The 18,699-nt window shown below is 41.2% G+C and overlaps 1 protein-coding gene across 1 annotated transcript in view; it reads left to right on the top strand.

The window, feature by feature from the left end:
- eys (eyes shut homolog) overlaps positions 1 to 18,699 on the top strand; it is a 635,999-nt gene that overhangs the window by 596,109 nt on the left and 21,191 nt on the right. The window contains exons 44-45 of the mRNA XM_062058295.1: positions 3,557 to 3,739; positions 11,956 to 12,122. Of these exons, the coding sequence (XP_061914279.1) occupies positions 3,557 to 3,739; positions 11,956 to 12,122 (350 nt within the window). The remainder of the gene's footprint in view (positions 1 to 3,556; positions 3,740 to 11,955; positions 12,123 to 18,699) is intronic.

Below are 18,699 nucleotides of genomic sequence, written 5' to 3'. Positions count from 1 at the left end.
ATAATTTTAGGTTGTCCTGAAGAATTTGGAGGTAATCCTCCTTTTTCATTGTCCCATTTAAAGCACTAGTTCCATTGGCAGTAAAACAGGCCCAGAGCATAATAATACCACCACCGTGCTTGACGTTGGGCGTGGTGTTCCTGGGATTATAGGCCTCACCTTTTCTCCTCCAAACATATTGCTGGGTATTGTGGCCAAACAGCTCAATTTCTGTTTCATCTGACATCACATGGACAAAGATAAGACCTTCTGGAGGAAAGTTCTGTGGTCAGCCATGACATTATGTTCTTTACAAGTCTATGTAAACTTTTGATCACGACTGTCTATTATATATATATATATATATATATATATATATATATATATATATATATATATATATATATATATATATATATATATATATATATATATATATATATATATATATATATATATATATATATATATATATATACTGTATACGTCCACTATTTTGCCAAATGTATTTAGCCACCCCAGTACACAGAGAGCTTCATGGAATGGGTTTCCATGGCCGAACAGCTGCATCTAAACCATACATCACCAAGTCCAATGCAAAGCGTGGGATGCAGTGGTGTAAACTGGAGTGATGAATCACGCTTTTCCATCTGGCAGTCTGATGGAAGAGTCTGGGTTTGGAGGTTGCCAGGAGAACGGTACATTACGGACTACATTGTGCCGAGTGTGAAATTTGGTGGAGGAGGAATTATGGTGTGGGGTTGTTTTTCAGGAGTTGGGCTTGGCATTTTGGACAATTCCATGCTCCCCAACTTTGTGGGAACAGTTTGGAGCAGGCCCCTTCCTCTTCCAACATGACTGTGCACCAGTGCACAAAGCAAGGTCAATAAAGACATGTATGACAGAGTCTGGTGTGGATGAACTTGACTGTCCTGCACAGAGCCCTGACCTGAACCCGATAGAACACCTTTGAATGAATTAGAATGGAGACTGAGAGCCAGGCCTTTTCAACCAACATCAGTGTGTGACCTCACCAATGCACTTTTGGAAGAATGGTTGAAAATTCCTATAAACACACTCCGCAACCTTGTTGACAGCCTTCCCAGAAGAGTTGAAGCTGTAATAGCTGCAAAAGGTGGACCCACATCATATTGAACCTTATGTGTTAGGAATGGGATGGCACTTCAAGATCATATGTGAGTCAAGGCAGGTGGCCAAATACATTTGGCAATATAGTGTACATACATACAAACGTACATTTGGTGGTTTTGAAATCCATCTCTATTTGAACGGCTGAAACACTGAAGAACAGAGCAGCAATACGACATTTTCTGCTCAAATGCTACACTCACTCTCACTTGTTTTTATGCTACGTTCAAGCTGCTTGACCATCGTGTGAAATAAGCCGCGGAGAAGAAAAACAAATGTGACCTCATTTGCAACCCGCTTATTAGCGCAGTGAAACCGGATGTGGTGCACCGTGCTATTATTGTGAAGGGGGGGGTTCTGCCACAAAATTATACTTTCACAAAATAAAAGCATTTTTTTTTGTACGTTTATGAGCTGGAGTATGTTTAGAACTATATATAGAATTATTATCTTGGTTTATATCGTCAGAAAAACTGACATCAAAACGACAGCAACTGCATGCACCCAGCCGCACATGTCCTTGGTAGCAGTCATGGCGCCCGTTGTTTAGTTGGCCACACTCTCTTTTAGGGTTGTATGGTATACCGGGATTAGTATAGTTCCGCGATACAAATAAATCATTTTCGGTACTATACCGCCTCTAAAAAGTACCGGTCCACCACCATACCATTGGTGGATCTACACCTAACATCCACTGTAATGATACCAAGTACAGTAGCATATCTAGTCGATAATGCTATGATTACGTTGATATTTATTGGCATCACAACATCATCTTTTGAAAATATGTCCCTGGACACATGAGGACTTTGAATATGACCAATGTATGATCCTGTAACGACTTGGTATCGGATTCATACCCAAATTTGTGGTATCATCCAAAACTAATGTAAAGTATCAAACAACAGAAGAATAAGTGATTATTACGTTTTAACAGAAGTGTAGGTAGAACATGTTGAATGAGAAAGTAAGCAGATGTTAACAGTAAATGAACATGTAGATTAATAATTAATTTTCTACCACTTGTCCTTAATAATTTTCACAAAAAAATTGAATGCATACGTCAGCATCTAAATTAGGAGCCTGTGTTTGTTTACTTCGTAATAAAAGACAAGTTGTCTTGTATCTTCACAATTTTATTTAAGGACAAACTTGCAATAAGAAACATATGTTTAATGTACTGTACGATTTTTTGTTAAAATAAAGCCAATAATGCAATTTTTTCTGGTCCCCATTATTTAGAAAAGTATCAAAGTATTGAAATAATTTTGGTACCGGTACCAAAATATTGGTATCGGGACAACACTACTCTCTTTATACATGACTTTGCCACTAGTGGTACGTGGGCTCCATCTTGTGGTACACCACATGTTTGATTTATTATGTAAATACAGTGTTTTATTTTTCTATATTAAAACACATTGTTACTGTTCAAACTGTGTGTAATGTTAGATATACTTAATAATAATAATAATAATAATAGATTTAATTGTATAAAGCACTTTATATTGAGTAAACAATCTCAAAGTGCTACAGTGTATTAACAAAAAAATTAAATAAATGAAAAAAGATAATAAAGAAATAAATAAAAAATAAAAACTAGAACAGCCGAATAGTTATAGCTAGTATGCATATATCTAAAAAAAAAAAAAAAAAAGTCTTTTTTAAAAAGAAGGGCTCTTAAGCCTTTTTTAAAAGCATCCACAGTCTGTGGTGCCCTCAGATGGTCAGGGAGAGTGTTGCGCAGACTGGGAGCAAATAAAACCTCTGCCTTGTTTTTATTGAATACTTATGCCTAATACGCTACTGCATTTTAATGTAGGCCGTTATGGTGGTACTTGGAGAGCCAAGTGTTTTCTGAGGTGCTACTTGGTAAAAAAAAAAATAATAATAAAAGTTTGAGAACCACTGGTTTACGTCATTGCGTGTTAAATGGAGGTCCACTTACAATACTTTGTAAAAGTGTTAGGGTCCCTCTAATAAACAAATGCTCTTCATATCAGAGATGATAACAGAAGCTTTTAAAGGTGCTTTGAGTTGCACAAGGAAAGCTTTCAATCTTTTTTGGGAGGAATATGAAAGGTGATTTGTGTAACGAACACAAAAATCGAAATCAATTTCTGAGATTCAGCACAAGAAGAGAGTATTACTGCAAACACCGTAAATAAACTCGAATTGGGCATTACTGTGCCATTGTGCGCTCTGAGGATGAAGCAGCGTGAGCGTGCTTGCCAAAAATCTTCCTAAAGAGCTACTAATAGAAATAGAATGGGACTGAGGAGGTGAGAGTGTTTGAAAACAGGTCATCATCTAATAGCATCCTGAAAGTCTCTCCATTCACCTGCTGTGTGGCAATAGTGCCATCTTTTGGTGAGAACCTGTGTCTCTCTGAATAAATCCATCTGGTTCTCTCCCTTGCTTCATGCAGCCGTCAACATCACCCGAGCCAGATTCAGCGGAACTGACGAGTTTGGCTACACGTCTTTTGTGGCCTATTCCAATATCCCGAGTCTCAGTTTCTACTACGAGTTTCAGCTGAAGTTCACGCTGGTCAATAGGTCGTCTGCTGTGCAAGACAACCTGATCCTGTACTCTGGACGGAAAGGACAAGGTGAGCTACCTGCACACGTTCGGGGATTACAATTCTATTGATTTCATCGGTTCTTTTGTTTGTTACCATGTCAGAGATGTCAAGATGTTTAGTCGAGTCATTTCCATAACCAACACATTGTCTAATACAGGGGTGTCAAACTCATTTTAGATTGCGGTGCACATGGAGAAAAATCTACTCCCAAGTGGATAAAAACTGTAAAATGGTGGTAAAATCACGGCACGATAACTTAAAAATAAAGACAACTTCAGATTCTTTTCTTTGTTTAAAAATAGAACAAGCACATTCTGAAAATGTACAAATCATAATGTTTTTGTTTTTTTTACACTTACATGTTGCGGTTAATAGTATTCTACCTTTATTTGTCGTTATGTCTGCTTTCTGAAAAAATTATGTGATAATGTTCATCAGTCAACTGATTGGTGTTAATTTTCAATATATCAAGATAAAAAAATTATATCAAAATTAAATTACAGTATGTTATTTATGTAGTTTGCTCATTTTCTTTCATTAAAAACTTTCGGCTAATTTTTATACTTAGCAAACTCATCCCGCGAGCCGGATAAAACCTGTTCGGCCGTACGTTTGACACCCCTGGTCTAATACATATATGTTCAAAAACAGTCATTGTGTTATTGTAAAGACTGAAGCATTAGCGTATTTTGCCTTCCTTTCTTATATGACCTTTTTTCATCCATTCATTTAAAAATGTTAGGGTTGTGCCGATGCCAATTATTTGGTACCAGTACCAAAATGTTTTTTGATACCTTTCAAAATAAAGGTTACCAAAAAAACATTTCATAATTGGCTTTATTTTAACAGAAAATATTATGATACATTAAACATATGTTTCTTATTGCAATCAAAAAAGAATGTTGTCATAAAATAAGATAGTGGACGTTCTAGACCAGGGATGTCAAACATGCGGCCCGCGGGCCAGATCAGGCCTGCGAACAGGTTCAATACGGCCCACGAGATGAGTTTGCTAAGTGTAAAATTGAGCTGCATTTTTAAACTAAAGAAACTGCTGTTCTAAATTAGTTCTAAATGTGTAATAGCATTTCTAGTACACATTGTCCCAATTTTGCTTGACAGAAAATGGATGGATGGATGGATGGATGGATAGCTCATGTTTGAAAGCAATTGTACTCTTGTCCGTGCATAGTTTTCGTAATGTTTTTTTTGTCGTCCATGTTCGTCCGTCATATAATGTGAAAACTGGCAGATGATCATTGATGTTGGTTATGAGCAGACCACTTGTAGTATTATTATCAAAATCATTGGTAAAAATATTATCAAGAAGTGTGGCACGATGTCTTGTGATTCAGCTTGGCTTGGTCATTTTAGAATATAAACCAATGCTATACATTGTATCTACAAAGTCATCGATGGACTTTTGCTTGTCGGGGTTTAATAGGTCAATGCTAAAGTCACCACATAAGAATACTTTTTGACTGATGTCAGTGAAATGTTCCTTGAGCTAGTCCTCAAAAGGGTTTTAATACTTGACTTAGTTGTTTTATGTTTACAACTGATTAATAAATTTTGGCTTTTTTCAACATTTGGCCATTTATCAACAACACCCAGAAACGCCGCCAGCTTCGCTGGGCCCGAGCTCATTTAAGATGGACTGATGCAAAATGTAAAAGTGTTCTGTGGTCTGTAAAGGCACCATTAATGCTGAAAGGTACATACAGGTTTTGGAGCAATATATGTTGTCATCCAAGCAACGTTAACGTTAACGTTAACGTTAACGTTAAAAGGAAAGGCCATGTAACACATTGGTAAAAATGCCCCTGTGCCAACTTTTTTGCAATGTGTTGCTGCCATTAAATTCTAAGTCATTGATTATTAGCAAAAAAAAATTTGCGTTTCTCAGTTCGAACATTAAATATCTTGTCTTTGCAGTCATATTTAATGTTGCTGTTATATTGTTTATCCGTATAATAAAAACAATTATTACTGATGATGTGAGAGAAAAAAATGTTTATCTGAATCTATCTCATTCTCCAAATCCTGGCTTTAATGGTCTTTGTTGCAGAAGTTTTTCAGTTCCATATTTTCTTGTTCAGCAATCTTTAGTGTTGTTTCAATAACATCTATGAGTGTAGATGGATGTGCTCCTGAATCCAGGCCTTCTTGTTCAGTGCTCCCTTGGTGTTGATGTTACATGTAGACGTTTGTGTTCCGTCAGGCTCCATTATTGTCATAGTTGTCGAAGCAGTGTCAACTTTAATATTTGTCCAGATCCTTGATGTCTTCGACATCAAGTACTCTTGCTTCTAAACCGCCATTCAGCTTGATGTACACTTTACAGTTGGTGCCCCAAATTCCCTGAACTGTTCCTTGCTTTCTCAAGTCGCTGCTTTTTCGTCGATTTCAGCATTACGTTTGGTGAGGTGCTCTTTCAGGTACGCATTTGTACCCTTCAGCTTCTTTTTTTGTTTCAGCAGTGCCATTTTACATTTTTCTGTAAACGAGTTTCACGAGGATGACCAGAGTTGTTTCTTCCATTATAGTGGAACATTATTCGTTTACATTTACGCAATTCGATATGGGAAAGGGATTAGGATTTGTAATCCTATCTCTTTTTAACAACATGTGTCATATTTTCTGGACCATAGGGCACACCGAATTATAAGGCGCACTGCCGATGAGCGGGTCTATTCAGGTCTTTTTTCATATAAAGGGCGCACCGGATTATAAGGCGCATTAAAGGGGTCATATAATTATTATTTTTTCTAAATTAAAACAATTTAGTGGTACCTTGGTCAAAATGTTGCATAGATTATGTTTTACAGATCCTCTTCAAGTCGCTTTCTGACAGTCTCTTCAGGGTGCGCCGTTTTGTGGGCGGTCTTATTTACGTGGCTCACCTTCGACAGCGTCTTCTCCCCGTCATCTTTGTTGTAGCGGTGTAGCGTGCAAGGACGGGAGTTGAAGAAGTGTCAAAAGATGAAACTAACTGTTTTAATGACATTCAGACTTTACTTAAATCAACAACGGAGGAGCATCTCCTCATCTGTGTCCCGTGAAAAACCGTCCGACCGGAACTCTCTAATAACTAAAGTTCCGTGGGTGAATTATGTAAACTCACTACACTGGTAGTTTTTAGCGCTTCCATAGCGAGATATAAGTTAGAACTTTACACTACTTTATATTAGAAATGGCAACAGCAGAGGGTGAATGCCCCATAACAAGAAGATAGTGAAAAAGAAGAAGCTTATCGACTACGGCATCGGCACGGACTACAGTGGCGGACGTGCGCAAATTTTCAGGACTCATGCAGATCTCAAATACACATCAACAGGTACCAGAAGGTAAGAAAAGTTGGTTTTGCATAATATTGTGAAACAAAACACCGGATAATATGTCTGCTAATGGGTGCCATTTTGCGGTCCTTATACGGACACCATACTAATACGTGTATCTCTGACTACGGTAGCCGTAATGGGCGCACAATCCATCAAGCGGTGCGGCTTCAAAGTCATACTAAAAATTGTTGACAGATTTTTGAGTACCGTGTGTAATGTTCTTTATTTTCAATGGAATATTTAAAGTTGATTGAGATTGATTGATTGATTGAGATTGAGACTTTTATTAGTAGGTTGCACAGTGAAGTACATATTCCGTACAATTGACCACTAAATGGTAACACCCGAATAAGTTTTTCAACTTGTTTAAGTCGGGGTCCACTTAAATTGATTCATGATACAGATATATACTATCATATATACTATCATCATAATACAGTCATCACACAAGATAATCACATTGAATTATTTACATTATTTACAATCAGGGGTGTCATATTTCAGTCTACACGTATCTCATGTGTGACTGCCATCTACTGGTGACACTTATCATTACGCCATGTACCAAATAAAATTGCTTGGAGGTCGGTAAGCACAACCAGAATTATTCCGTACATTAGGCGCACTGTCAATTTTTGAGAAAAATGAAGGATTTTAAGTGTGCCTAAGTCTGGAAAATATGCTATTTGTATACTTACATCAAGCATTTACAAAGACATGAAAAACAATTGTTATCAACAACATCATTTACACAGTTATCAATTAGAAATTTAGTTTAAGAAGCCTTAACTCAACTCAGCTCAACTCAACTTGATTATAATTGGTTTACAGCAGCAGGAGTGGTACACATAAAGGCCATCAAATACATGACTCATCCATAGCCCTAATAGCCACTCTGTTCAGCTGAGATGATGGTCAAGTCGGTAGTTCTCTTATCTGATTTTGCTTCACTGCTGAACAGTTAGCAAATTGTCTTTCAAGGTCTAGATCAGTGATTCTTAAACTGTGGCTTTATCTAATGGTATGCCAAAAAATCACTTACCGTATTTTTCGGATTATAAGTCGCTCCGGAGTATAAATTGCACCGGCCGAAAATGCATAATAAAGAAGGAAAACAACATATATAAGTCGCACTGGAGTATAAGTCGCATTTTTGGGGGAAATTTATTAAGAATAGACATTTGAAAGACAATTTAAAATAAATAAAGAATAGTGAACAACAGGCTGAATAAGTGTACGTTATATGACGCATAAATAACCAACTGAGAACGTGCCTGGTATGTTAACGTAACATATTATGGTAAGAGTCATTCAAATAACTATAACATATAGAACATGCTATACGTTTACCAAACAATCTGTCACTCCTAATCGCTAAATCCCATGAAATCTTATACGTCTAGTCTCTTACGTGAATGAGCTAAATAATATTATGTGATATTTTACGGTAATGTGTTAATAATTTCACACATAAGTCGCTCCTGAGTATAAGTCTAAACTATGAAAAAAACTGCGACTTATAGTCCGAAAAATACGGTAATTTAATATTAATGTTGTAGTGGCCGAAAATATTAAATATACTTGGTAAATTAAACCTCTGCCTTGTTTTTAATGAATATATAGGCCTACTACGCTGCTGTATTTTGATGTTGCTCATTATGGTGGTAGTTGGAGGGCCAAGTGTTTTCTAAGGTGGTACTTGGTAAATGGTAAATGAGTTATACTTTGTGGAGAGATATGTTGTCAGCGCTGCCTGTAGGAGCAAAGGTCACCGCCTCTGTCGATGGTGCTGAGGACAGAGCACCATCAGACGGGGGCGTGGCAGTGCTGACGGCGAGACACAGCTGGCAGGTGATTCAATTTCACAGGTGGTACGTGTTAATCTAATCATCTGTTGTCTTTAACAGTAAGCGGCCGGGAGCAGGAGGAGAGAGAGGATACGGACGTGACTGAAAGGTCGCGTTTTGCTGGAGAAAACTTTTGTTAAAAACCTATGTTTATTAAAACTTTGTTATAACCCGCACGCTTGGCTCCTGTGCCGTGTCTGACAGTGGAGCTGCTAGGAGGCAACTTCCACATACTTCTATAGTGCTTTTCTACCTTCAAGGTACTCAAAGCACTTTGACAGTATTTCCACATTCACCCATTCACACACACATTCACACACTGATGGCGGTAGCTGCCATGCAAGGCGCTAACCACGACCCATCAGGAGCAAGGGTGAAGTGTCTTGCTCAAGGACACAACAGATGTGACGAGGTTGGTAGAAGGTGGGGATTGAACCAGGAACCCTCAGGTAGCTGGCACGGCCACTCTCCCAACCGCGCCACACACTTGGTGATACAAGGTTTGAGAACCACTGGTGTAGATGTGAAATGTCCATTATTATAACAGAGAAGTAAAGTGTAATCACTGTAATAAACATCCACAGTGTTAAATTAGCAGGGTCATCAAAACAGAAAAAAACGCTAAAATAAACTCAAACTCTCGTAGTTTTCTCCAGAGACTCAAATTCATCAAGCGAGGGCGGGGGAGGAAAACAAAACAAGAGACGTATGAATAATTAAAACACCTGTCAGGGGAGGGAGGGGAAATAGTACAAATTCAAAGCAAAATGGGGAAAAAAAGATGAAATATGAACAAGTGGAAGAATAATTGTCTTAATGAAGTGTCATCTTTGATTGCTCAGCACTGTTTCATTGATGCGAGGGCCCAAGTTACACTAAACCTACGCAGTCACGTAAAAAACAAGCACATCTATAATTGACTGTAAATGTGTCTAATTCAGTGTTCTTCTCTGTGTGGGAGCCAGTTCAGTGAGAGCTAATGCTACTTACAGTCGTACCTCAGTTTTCGTTATGGGGCCAATTCCACAGGTGTGTTAAAAATCCTCCATCCATCCATGTTTGTACCGCTTTTCTATCGTATGAAAACCAAAACAATTTAAAACAATGTTAATCCCATTCTAGACACAGACAAATGCGAAAACAAAATAGAAATAGAGAATAATTATTGCTTTACGTGGAGAGAACAATGCAAAACATCAATGAATAATAACATCATTGTTACCTTTTATTGAAGACTCTTGACAGCAATGAGCGGCAAGGGGAGCCCCCACAAACGTCCCCTCCGTACTTTGCTTTGACTCCTTTCTTCAATTGAATAGTGTTTCTCACCTTATTTATCAAACTGCTCCCAGCGGGTACAAGCCATTGATTATACATGCATATCCTTTAAAACTGGCTGTAGGAGTCGCTTCCTAGCGGTTCCCCTGCCACACACGGCACAGGAGTCAGGCGTGTAGATTTGAACAAAGTTTTAATGTTCCTCAAATAGGCTCATCAATAATCTTTTCAGATATACAGGACTTCACAGTCTCTCCAAGTCCTCTCAGTCCTTCCTCTTCCTGTTCCCGGCCGCTACTGTTAAAGACAACAGGTGATTAGACAACTCGTACCACCAGGGAAATCTAATCACCTGTTAAGCTGTGTTTCGAAGCCGGCACTGACACACCCCTGTCTGTCCGTGCGCTGTCCTCAGAACCTTGGATAGGGGCGGGGACCTCCACTCCCGCAGGCAGCGCTGGCCACGCCTCCCTCCACACTGACTTTGAAACAACGTTGCAAAATAGTTGTATTTGTAAATTGAGACAACGTTGATGTCCAACGTTGGTGCCACGTTGTTGGTTGGGAAATAACCAAATTTTAATGGTCAAATCAATGTCATAACCTGACATGGAATAAACATTGTCAAAAATCATGTTGTTTCATGACCAAATTTCAATGGTCAAATCAACGTTAGAACCCAACATTGATTATACGTTGTCAAAAAGCATGTTGTTTCAACGTTAGGTTTGAGTTGCTCAACATCAGGACCTAATTCCAAGTGTGATTGGTTGTCAATTAGATGGCGACTTGTCCAAGGTGTACCCTGCCCTCTGCCCGAGTGCAGCTGTGATAGGCTCCAGTTGCCACCCGCGACCCCAAAGGGGATAAACGAAAAATGGATGGATGTTTGGCTACTGGAGCAGTGGTGCGTTCATTGGCACTCTGGAAATATGATCTCTCAGGCTCCGGTTGACTTTGATTGGACTTTTACTGAATGGTACATCTTTATTTGGGGCGTTATTTTGCAGCCATACTAAAAAAATAAGAACACAGATGAGTCACCTACATGTTTTTTTGGGGGGTTTTTTTATATATTATTTTTATTTTTTTATTGTTTTATTTATTTTTTTAATCAATCCAACAAAACAATACACAACAATACCATAATAATGCAATTCCAATTCCAAAACCAAACCCGGCCCAGCAACATTCAGAATAGCAATCAACAAAGCAATTGAGAGGACACACAAACATGACACAAAACAATCCAAAAACAGTCCAAAAAAAATTCATATTATCAACAACAGTATCAATATTAATAAAAATTCCAACATAGTAGTGATTAGAAATTCTTTATTGACATTATCATTATAGCCATTTATAAAAAATAAAAACATTTAATAAAATGAACAATAGTGTCACAACTCACAGTGGCTTACACTTGCATCACATCTCATAAGCTTGACAACACACTGTGTCCAATATTTTCCACAAATATAAAATAAGTCATATTTTTGGTTCATTTAATAGTTAAAACAAATTTAAATAATTGATCCCATATTCCAATATATGACAGATTATTATCTAAACTAAATGCAGTTTTTTCTTCTGATATCATTTCCATAGCTTGTGTATACCAGTCACCAACATGTTTTTAATCGTAAAAAAACTGACTTATTCTTGGTTAAAAAAAATTGGGACCTAATACCGAATCATACCACTGTATTTATAGTGATATTCTGGACTGTATTGATGGCAGAACTGAATTATGATTATTTCCCTTGAATATTTCCAGGCACGGATGGTGATGACTTCCTGGTTTTGGGGGTGCGGAAAGGGAGAGTTCTGCATAAATTCAACCTTGGATCAGGTATAGCAACCATAGTGTCGGACCGATTGAACCTGCACATGGATGTCCACACGGTCACATTCGGAAGGTCCAACAAAACAGGATGGCTGAAGGTGATTGTTGAGTCATTGGTGTGGAGTTGAAACTCAGTGTGAATGAAGTGTCCCTGCCCTGGAAGTAAGGAGCTGTCTCCTCCTTAATCTTACTCCTTGGTGAAGTACCAGAAAGAACTACATTTCCCAGAACACCAAGGTCAAGATGGCCACCAATTGGCTGATTCAAGGCAGCTGTTAAGGAATGGTGGTGCTGTCTCATTTCATGCAAGCAAGCAGAGCGGCAAGACGCAAAAATCTACAAGATCCATCTTTAAAAGACTTCCAACACACCAATGGTCGGTGAATATACCCACTTTGCAATATGCTGAAATGCTTATTTGTTAAAACTCACCTTGACATGTTGGTTTACTTACCTGTCTTAAATTGTTTTTAGTTTGAACCACAGCAAATTTACTCCAACCTTGAGCATTGATTGCATCTGGGTATTTTCTTACTGTTTGATAATTAAAAAGCTTGAGTTAATTGAATTGTTAAATAAGCTCAATTTAAAGGGATAAAAAGTCAAAGATTATGGTTCAAAGTTAAAAGTAATAAAGATAAAAGCAAAGTTGAAGGATAAAAATGTTAAAACTTTTGCTTAAAGTTAAGCTAATTATACTTACCTTTATACTTACCTTACTAATTAAGCTACCTTATTAATTAAGCTAATTATACTTACCTTTTACTTACCTTTACTCCGTTTGGTGGATTTACTCAGTTCCATCATGGTAATGAATTTACATGATTGATTACTTAATTGCATGATTAGTTAAATGATTAATTGAGTGAACGATTAAGTAATTAAACGATTGATTGATTAAATTAAATGATCAATTAATTTTGACTTCTTTAAAGTGACTAAAACTACTTTTCTGATTTACTTGTTTCATTTTACTGAAACTGGTTAATTTGACAGTGCATTCACATGCATTTAATCTAAGTGTCTAGAGTCCTTTTGAAAAGTAATGTTAGATAATTTAAAAGTTTAAACAATGGTATTTAAAAGTTTGCAAATTTAACTTTAAAAATAATACCTGTTTGAGTCAGTTGAATTTGAACCTTTTTGTAAATACCTGTACATATATTGTTTTTCCATTGTTAACACTTGTGTTCGAAGGTTAACAACCTGATTGAATGAAGATCAACAGAAAAGAAACCAACAAAGCCAAAAAGTTGGATAAATAAAGTTGATCAATTGGAAATCCGAGTTGTCCTGGTGTCCTTTACGGAGTCAATAAGTGGAACTTGACAGTTGTTAACCACGGACCAGCCCTGGACAGTGAAGATCAAAGGCCTCAAGACTCAGGGGAGCTGTGGACGCCGGAGAAAACGGGATAAAGATGGCCGAAGAGGTATTGGGGAAGACTGCCGTGATCCTCAAGCAGGAGAGGACGACAGCCAAGAGGAACCTGACCAGAGTGGCCAACCTGATCTCCAGAGGAGCAGGCACCATGCTGCAATCCGAACTAAAAGAGGAGTTTGCCAAGTTTGCCGACCGTTTCACATCACTGCTGGATGCCAACGAGGACTTCAAGATTGGCCTGGAGGCTGACGTCAAGAAGGATGACCCAGATGGGGAGCTCGAGAAACAGCAGGAGGATGACATCCGAGCAACTATAAAAGATGCCGAAGATAAGATGGCAGAAATCAAGGACATTGTCCAGACCAATCTGTGGGGAAGATACGGGAAGACTGAGCTGAAGGCAGCGATTTCCGAGGCAGAGGACGCCATTCAAAGGGCTGAAAATGTAGCAGTTGAAAGCAACAACGTGGAAGGCTATGACGTTTACCTCACCCTGCTGAATGAGACGGTGAGTGTTACCATCCATACCATGGCCCATTGGGAGAAATGGATCCCTCAGCACTTAAAGGACGAGATGGATGACAAACTAACACAAGTGAAAGCAGCTCACTACAGGCTCAAGTTGAGGAAAGCTGAATTCGCCACATCCAGGAGGCTGGCTGATCAAGGTGCAGGAGGACGACCTGGCCAACCAACACATCCCATTGTGAGGATAGAGCCTACATCCCTACCAGTCTTCCATGGGAGCAAAATAGACTTTCACAGGTGGAAGAAGGATTGGGAGAGCCTCCAGAAACAAGGGGAGCCGACTGGATCACCAGAGGTAAAGAAGATCCAGCTGTTGGAGAGCGTCAGTGATTCCATTGCCAAGGAACTAAGACTGTCCACCTACACCACAGCAACAGATATCTTCAGGGTCCTCGAAAACAGGTACGGCAACAAATCAACGATCACAGTCGAAATCTTGGAAGCGCTGGACAAGATGGCACAAGTCAAGGGGAACCAGCCCAGGAAGGTCATTGACCTAATACAAGCTGTGGAGAAGGCCCTGGCTGACCTGACGGAGCTAGGAAACTCTGGAGCCATCAGAAACCCCCTCGTCATCAGGTCGATTGAAAGCAAGTTACCAGATTTCATAAAAAGAGACTGGCTGATGTATATGGTTGAGCCCACCAACCGTGTAACCCCAGACAACCATTTTGATATGCTCCTAAAGTTCCTAAAGAGCCAGGAGGAAATACTGGAACGACTCGAGCAACTAAAGCTGGTGGACAAAGCGGAAGAAGCAGACAGGAAGAAGCCAGAAAGAAAGTTTGCATCTACCAGGGCTACGAGTAAAGATGGTGACGAGGTCTGTGGCATTTGTGGTGGTGGTGGGCACACCAACAAGATCTACTTTTGCAAGAAGTTTAAAGGCTTGAAGCTACATGAGAAGAAAATGGCCCTGAAGAAGCTGGGAGCGTGCAGGAAGTGTCTTGGGTATCACGACGCAGGTGGCTACTGCAGAGACACCTTCCTATGCGGAAACCAAGACTGCAAAAGGGCAAGCGGCACACCTGACCACCACTACTTCCTATGCCCAACAGCAGAGGCCAGAAGAGAAGGAAGCAAAGGTGCAAAAGGAGGAAAAGAAGGAAAAGGTAAATTCACTGAGGAACAGGAGGCCTTCTTGTCACAACTTGCCCCAGAACTGGCAGAGAAGGGCAGAAAGGCATTCTCAAACCGAGCCTCAATGACTCTCAAATCAGCGGGCCAGTCTGAACTGCTGAAGGAAACTGGGCTGGCTGAGTTACCAGTGATGATGATGTTGATGATGGTCACAGCTAACGCAGGTCAGAAGATTGGCACACTTATAGACCTGGCATCCGACACAAATTACATCACTCACAAAGCTGCCGAAAGACTTGGCCTGAGAAGTGAAGACATAGCGCTGGTCGTACATGGAGTTGGAGGCATGACAATGAAAGTCAGGACGAAAAGGTACCTCCTGAAGGTCCGAGTCAAGACTCCCAAGGGGACTGAGCGAGCACATCAACTGGTCTGCTATGGCCTGGAGCAAATTGCAAAGGTCCATCAAGCAACTGAACCCGAAAAGTTGAAAAGCTTCTTCCCAGATGTCCAGCTTGAGGAGTTAGAAAGACCAGAGGAAGTCGAGCTCCTCATAAGCCATCGCGAGGGACGACTCGCACCCCAAAGACTAAAAGTCATCGGTGACCTTGTCCTATGGGAGAGCCCCCTGGGCAAAACAGTCGGTGGAGCACACCCTGACTTGCTCGAAGAAGTGGAGGTGGCAGCATATGAGTCAAGAACCCACTTTGCCCGCTCCATGAGAACCGCTGCTGTCCGATACCAAGAGATCACAGTCCCAGCGTCTGAGCCAGGCCGGCTACAGCAGGACGATGTGCCCCACGCAACTACATCTGCCAGTAACCGTGAATTTCTTGATTGGTGGCACTGGGACAGCATCGGAGCTGCATGTGAGCCGAAATGTGGAAGCTGCCGGTGTGGAAACTGTCCTCCAGGAGGAAAGGACATGACCCTGGCGGAGGAGAGGGAGTTTGAGATCATTAAAGGAGGACTCACCTACAAGATGGAGGACTCTCACTCCTCAACTCCACACTGGGATGCCAAATATCCCTGGACTGAAAATCCAGCCTCTCTCCCCAACAACAAAAGAGCAGTCCAAGCTTGCTTCTTGAGAATGGAAAAGCAACTGAGCAAAGACCCAGACTGGAAAGTTGCATATTCCACCCAGATCCATGAAATGGTCCAAAGAGGCGCAGCCATAAAACTCACCAATGAAGTCATGGAGAAGTGGAAAGGACCAGTTTGGTATGTCAGCCACTTGGTGGCGCCAAATCCCCATTCAGTGACTACACCAGTTCGTATTGTCTGGAACAGCAGCCAAAAATACAACGGAGTGAGCATGAATGATCTTCTCCTAAAAGGACCAGATGTTCTCAACCCCATCAGAGCTGTCCTGCTCCGATTCAGAGAAGGAGTGAACGCAGCTCTGGGCGACATCAGAAAGATGTATAACTCTATCTGGTTGGAAGAGCGAGAGATGCATCTGCACAGGTTCCTGTGGAGAGACAGCCCAGAAGAGGAAATCAGTGAGTATGCCGTCACCAGAGTCAATATGGGCGACAAACCTGCTGGCTGCATTGCTCAATTGGCCATGAGGGAAACTGCAAGTCTGCCCAACTTCACTCACCTGCAGGATGAACGCAGAGTCATTGAAGAAGACAGCTACGTGGATGACCTGTTGACCTCCCACAATGACCTGAACAGACTTGACCAAATCACAGCTGGAGTTGAAGAGGTCCTAAAGGCTGGAGGCTTCTTCCTCAAACTATGGGTCAGGTTAGGGCAAAGTGGGAGGAAAGAAACTGAAGCGGATGTCCTAAAGCCAGAGCAAGGAAACACCTTGATTCTTCCAAACCAAATAAGAGAAGGAGAGAACAAAGCCCTGGGCATCGGCTACCAGGTGGACAAAGACAAACTGTACATGCTGACGGCGGTTAACTTTTCCAATAGGAAGAAAAAGATGAGAGTTGGCAAAGATCTTCTTGAAGAGGAGGTGAGAGCTGAAACGCCTAACCCACTGACGAGGAGAGCTCTCCTAAGCCAAGTTGCTGCACTGTACGACCCAATCGGCCTAGTTGCACCGGTCAAGCAGAAGGGAGCAATTCTCGTCCGTAAAGCATTCCAAGAAGGAGGGGGTGGCAAGCTGACCCAAGAAACCTGGGATCAACCTCTTTCAGAAAGACTCAGGGAAGAAGCCATACAGCTCTTCGAGGAATATGCCCAGCTTGGACAGGTGAAATTCCACAGGAGCCTCACACCGCCCGACTGGAAAGGGAAACCCTACGGCATCACATTTTCTGACGGAAGTGACAAAACCTATGGTGCTGTGATGTACGTCAGATGGGAGACAAGTCACGGAACTGAAGTTCGATTCGTGGAAGCAAAGGCCAAACTGACACCCCTGGACCAAAAGGGAGATGCTGTAAAAGCAGAAATCTGTGGCGCAGTCTTTGCTGCCAGAATTCGGAAGTACGTGGAGAAACATGCCCGTATGAAGATTGAGAAATGGTTCCACCTACTGGACAGTCAAACAGTCCTCGGGGCCATCCAACGAGAATCATACGGATACCAAACCTTCTTCGCCAACAGAGTGGGCGAAATCCAGATGTCCGGGCCAGTGCAAGACTGGTGGTGGACCAGAGGAGATCTGAACATTGCTGACTTAATAACAAGAGGAGGCAATCCCAAAGACTTAAATGAGGAATCCACATGGCAAAACGGACCAGAGTTCCTGAAGTGGCCAGTGGAGGAGTGGCCTATTCAGTCAGCTGGAGAAGTTGCAGCCCAGGCCAGGGAGAGTGTAAACAAGCTTCAAAGAAAGGCATTCTCTGCTGCACTGACCAGAGCTCAAGCTAAGATGAGTCGGCAAAAAGAAGACCCACTGGCCACTCCGGAAAAGGAAAGTCCCTGTGAAGAATCGAAACCTATTATGCCAAGAAGAAAACCCACTAGCTGGGTGAAACATCTTGTGGTTGTAAAAAGGTTCAGTAGCCTGACAAAACTGATCAGAGTTGTTGCCTGGACACGACGAGCTGCCGAGCAGTGGCTGAAGAGGAGGTCGAACCCAGGACAACCAAAGTGGGAGGCAACACCCAAGCAGGCTGGATTGGCTGGCACTGAACTAGAAGGTGCACGTGAAGACGTCTTCCTCGCAGCTCAAGAAGGTGTAACATTCCCAGTCACTACTCTGAGCAGATTGGCAGTATTCAAAGATGTGAAAACTGGACTCCTCGTTTGTGCAGGGAGGATCCAGATATTTAACGAAGATGAGACAGCCGTGCCAGTCTTGCCATTTGAAGCATGGGTGTCAACATTGCTGGCACAAGAATCCCATGACGCTAACCGCGAGGGGGTAGCAGGAACCCTTCTACGGATGAGGAAGACAGCGTGGATAATAAAGGGCCGGAGAATTGCCAAGAAAGTAGTTGACAGCTGCATAGTTTGCAGAAAGAACAGAGCAAAGAAGTGTCAACAAATCATGGCAGACTTACCTCCAGAGCGAACCACCCCAGCTGCTCCTTTTGAATTCACAACCATGGACCTATTCGGCCCTTATGAAGTGAAGGATGAAGTCAAGAAAAGAACCAGACTGAAAGTGTGGGGAATCATCTTCAGTTGCATGGCCTCCCGTGCCATACACACTGAACTAGTGAGTGACCAGTCATCCCAAGGCTTCCTCCTCGCCTATCAGAGGTTCACGTCACT

This window comes from Entelurus aequoreus, linkage group LG09 (assembly GCF_033978785.1).
Source record: "Entelurus aequoreus isolate RoL-2023_Sb linkage group LG09, RoL_Eaeq_v1.1, whole genome shotgun sequence".
In the NCBI taxonomy this organism is placed as follows: domain Eukaryota; kingdom Metazoa; phylum Chordata; class Actinopteri; order Syngnathiformes; family Syngnathidae; genus Entelurus; species Entelurus aequoreus.
This window is presented reverse-complemented; position numbering and strand designations above follow the sequence as displayed.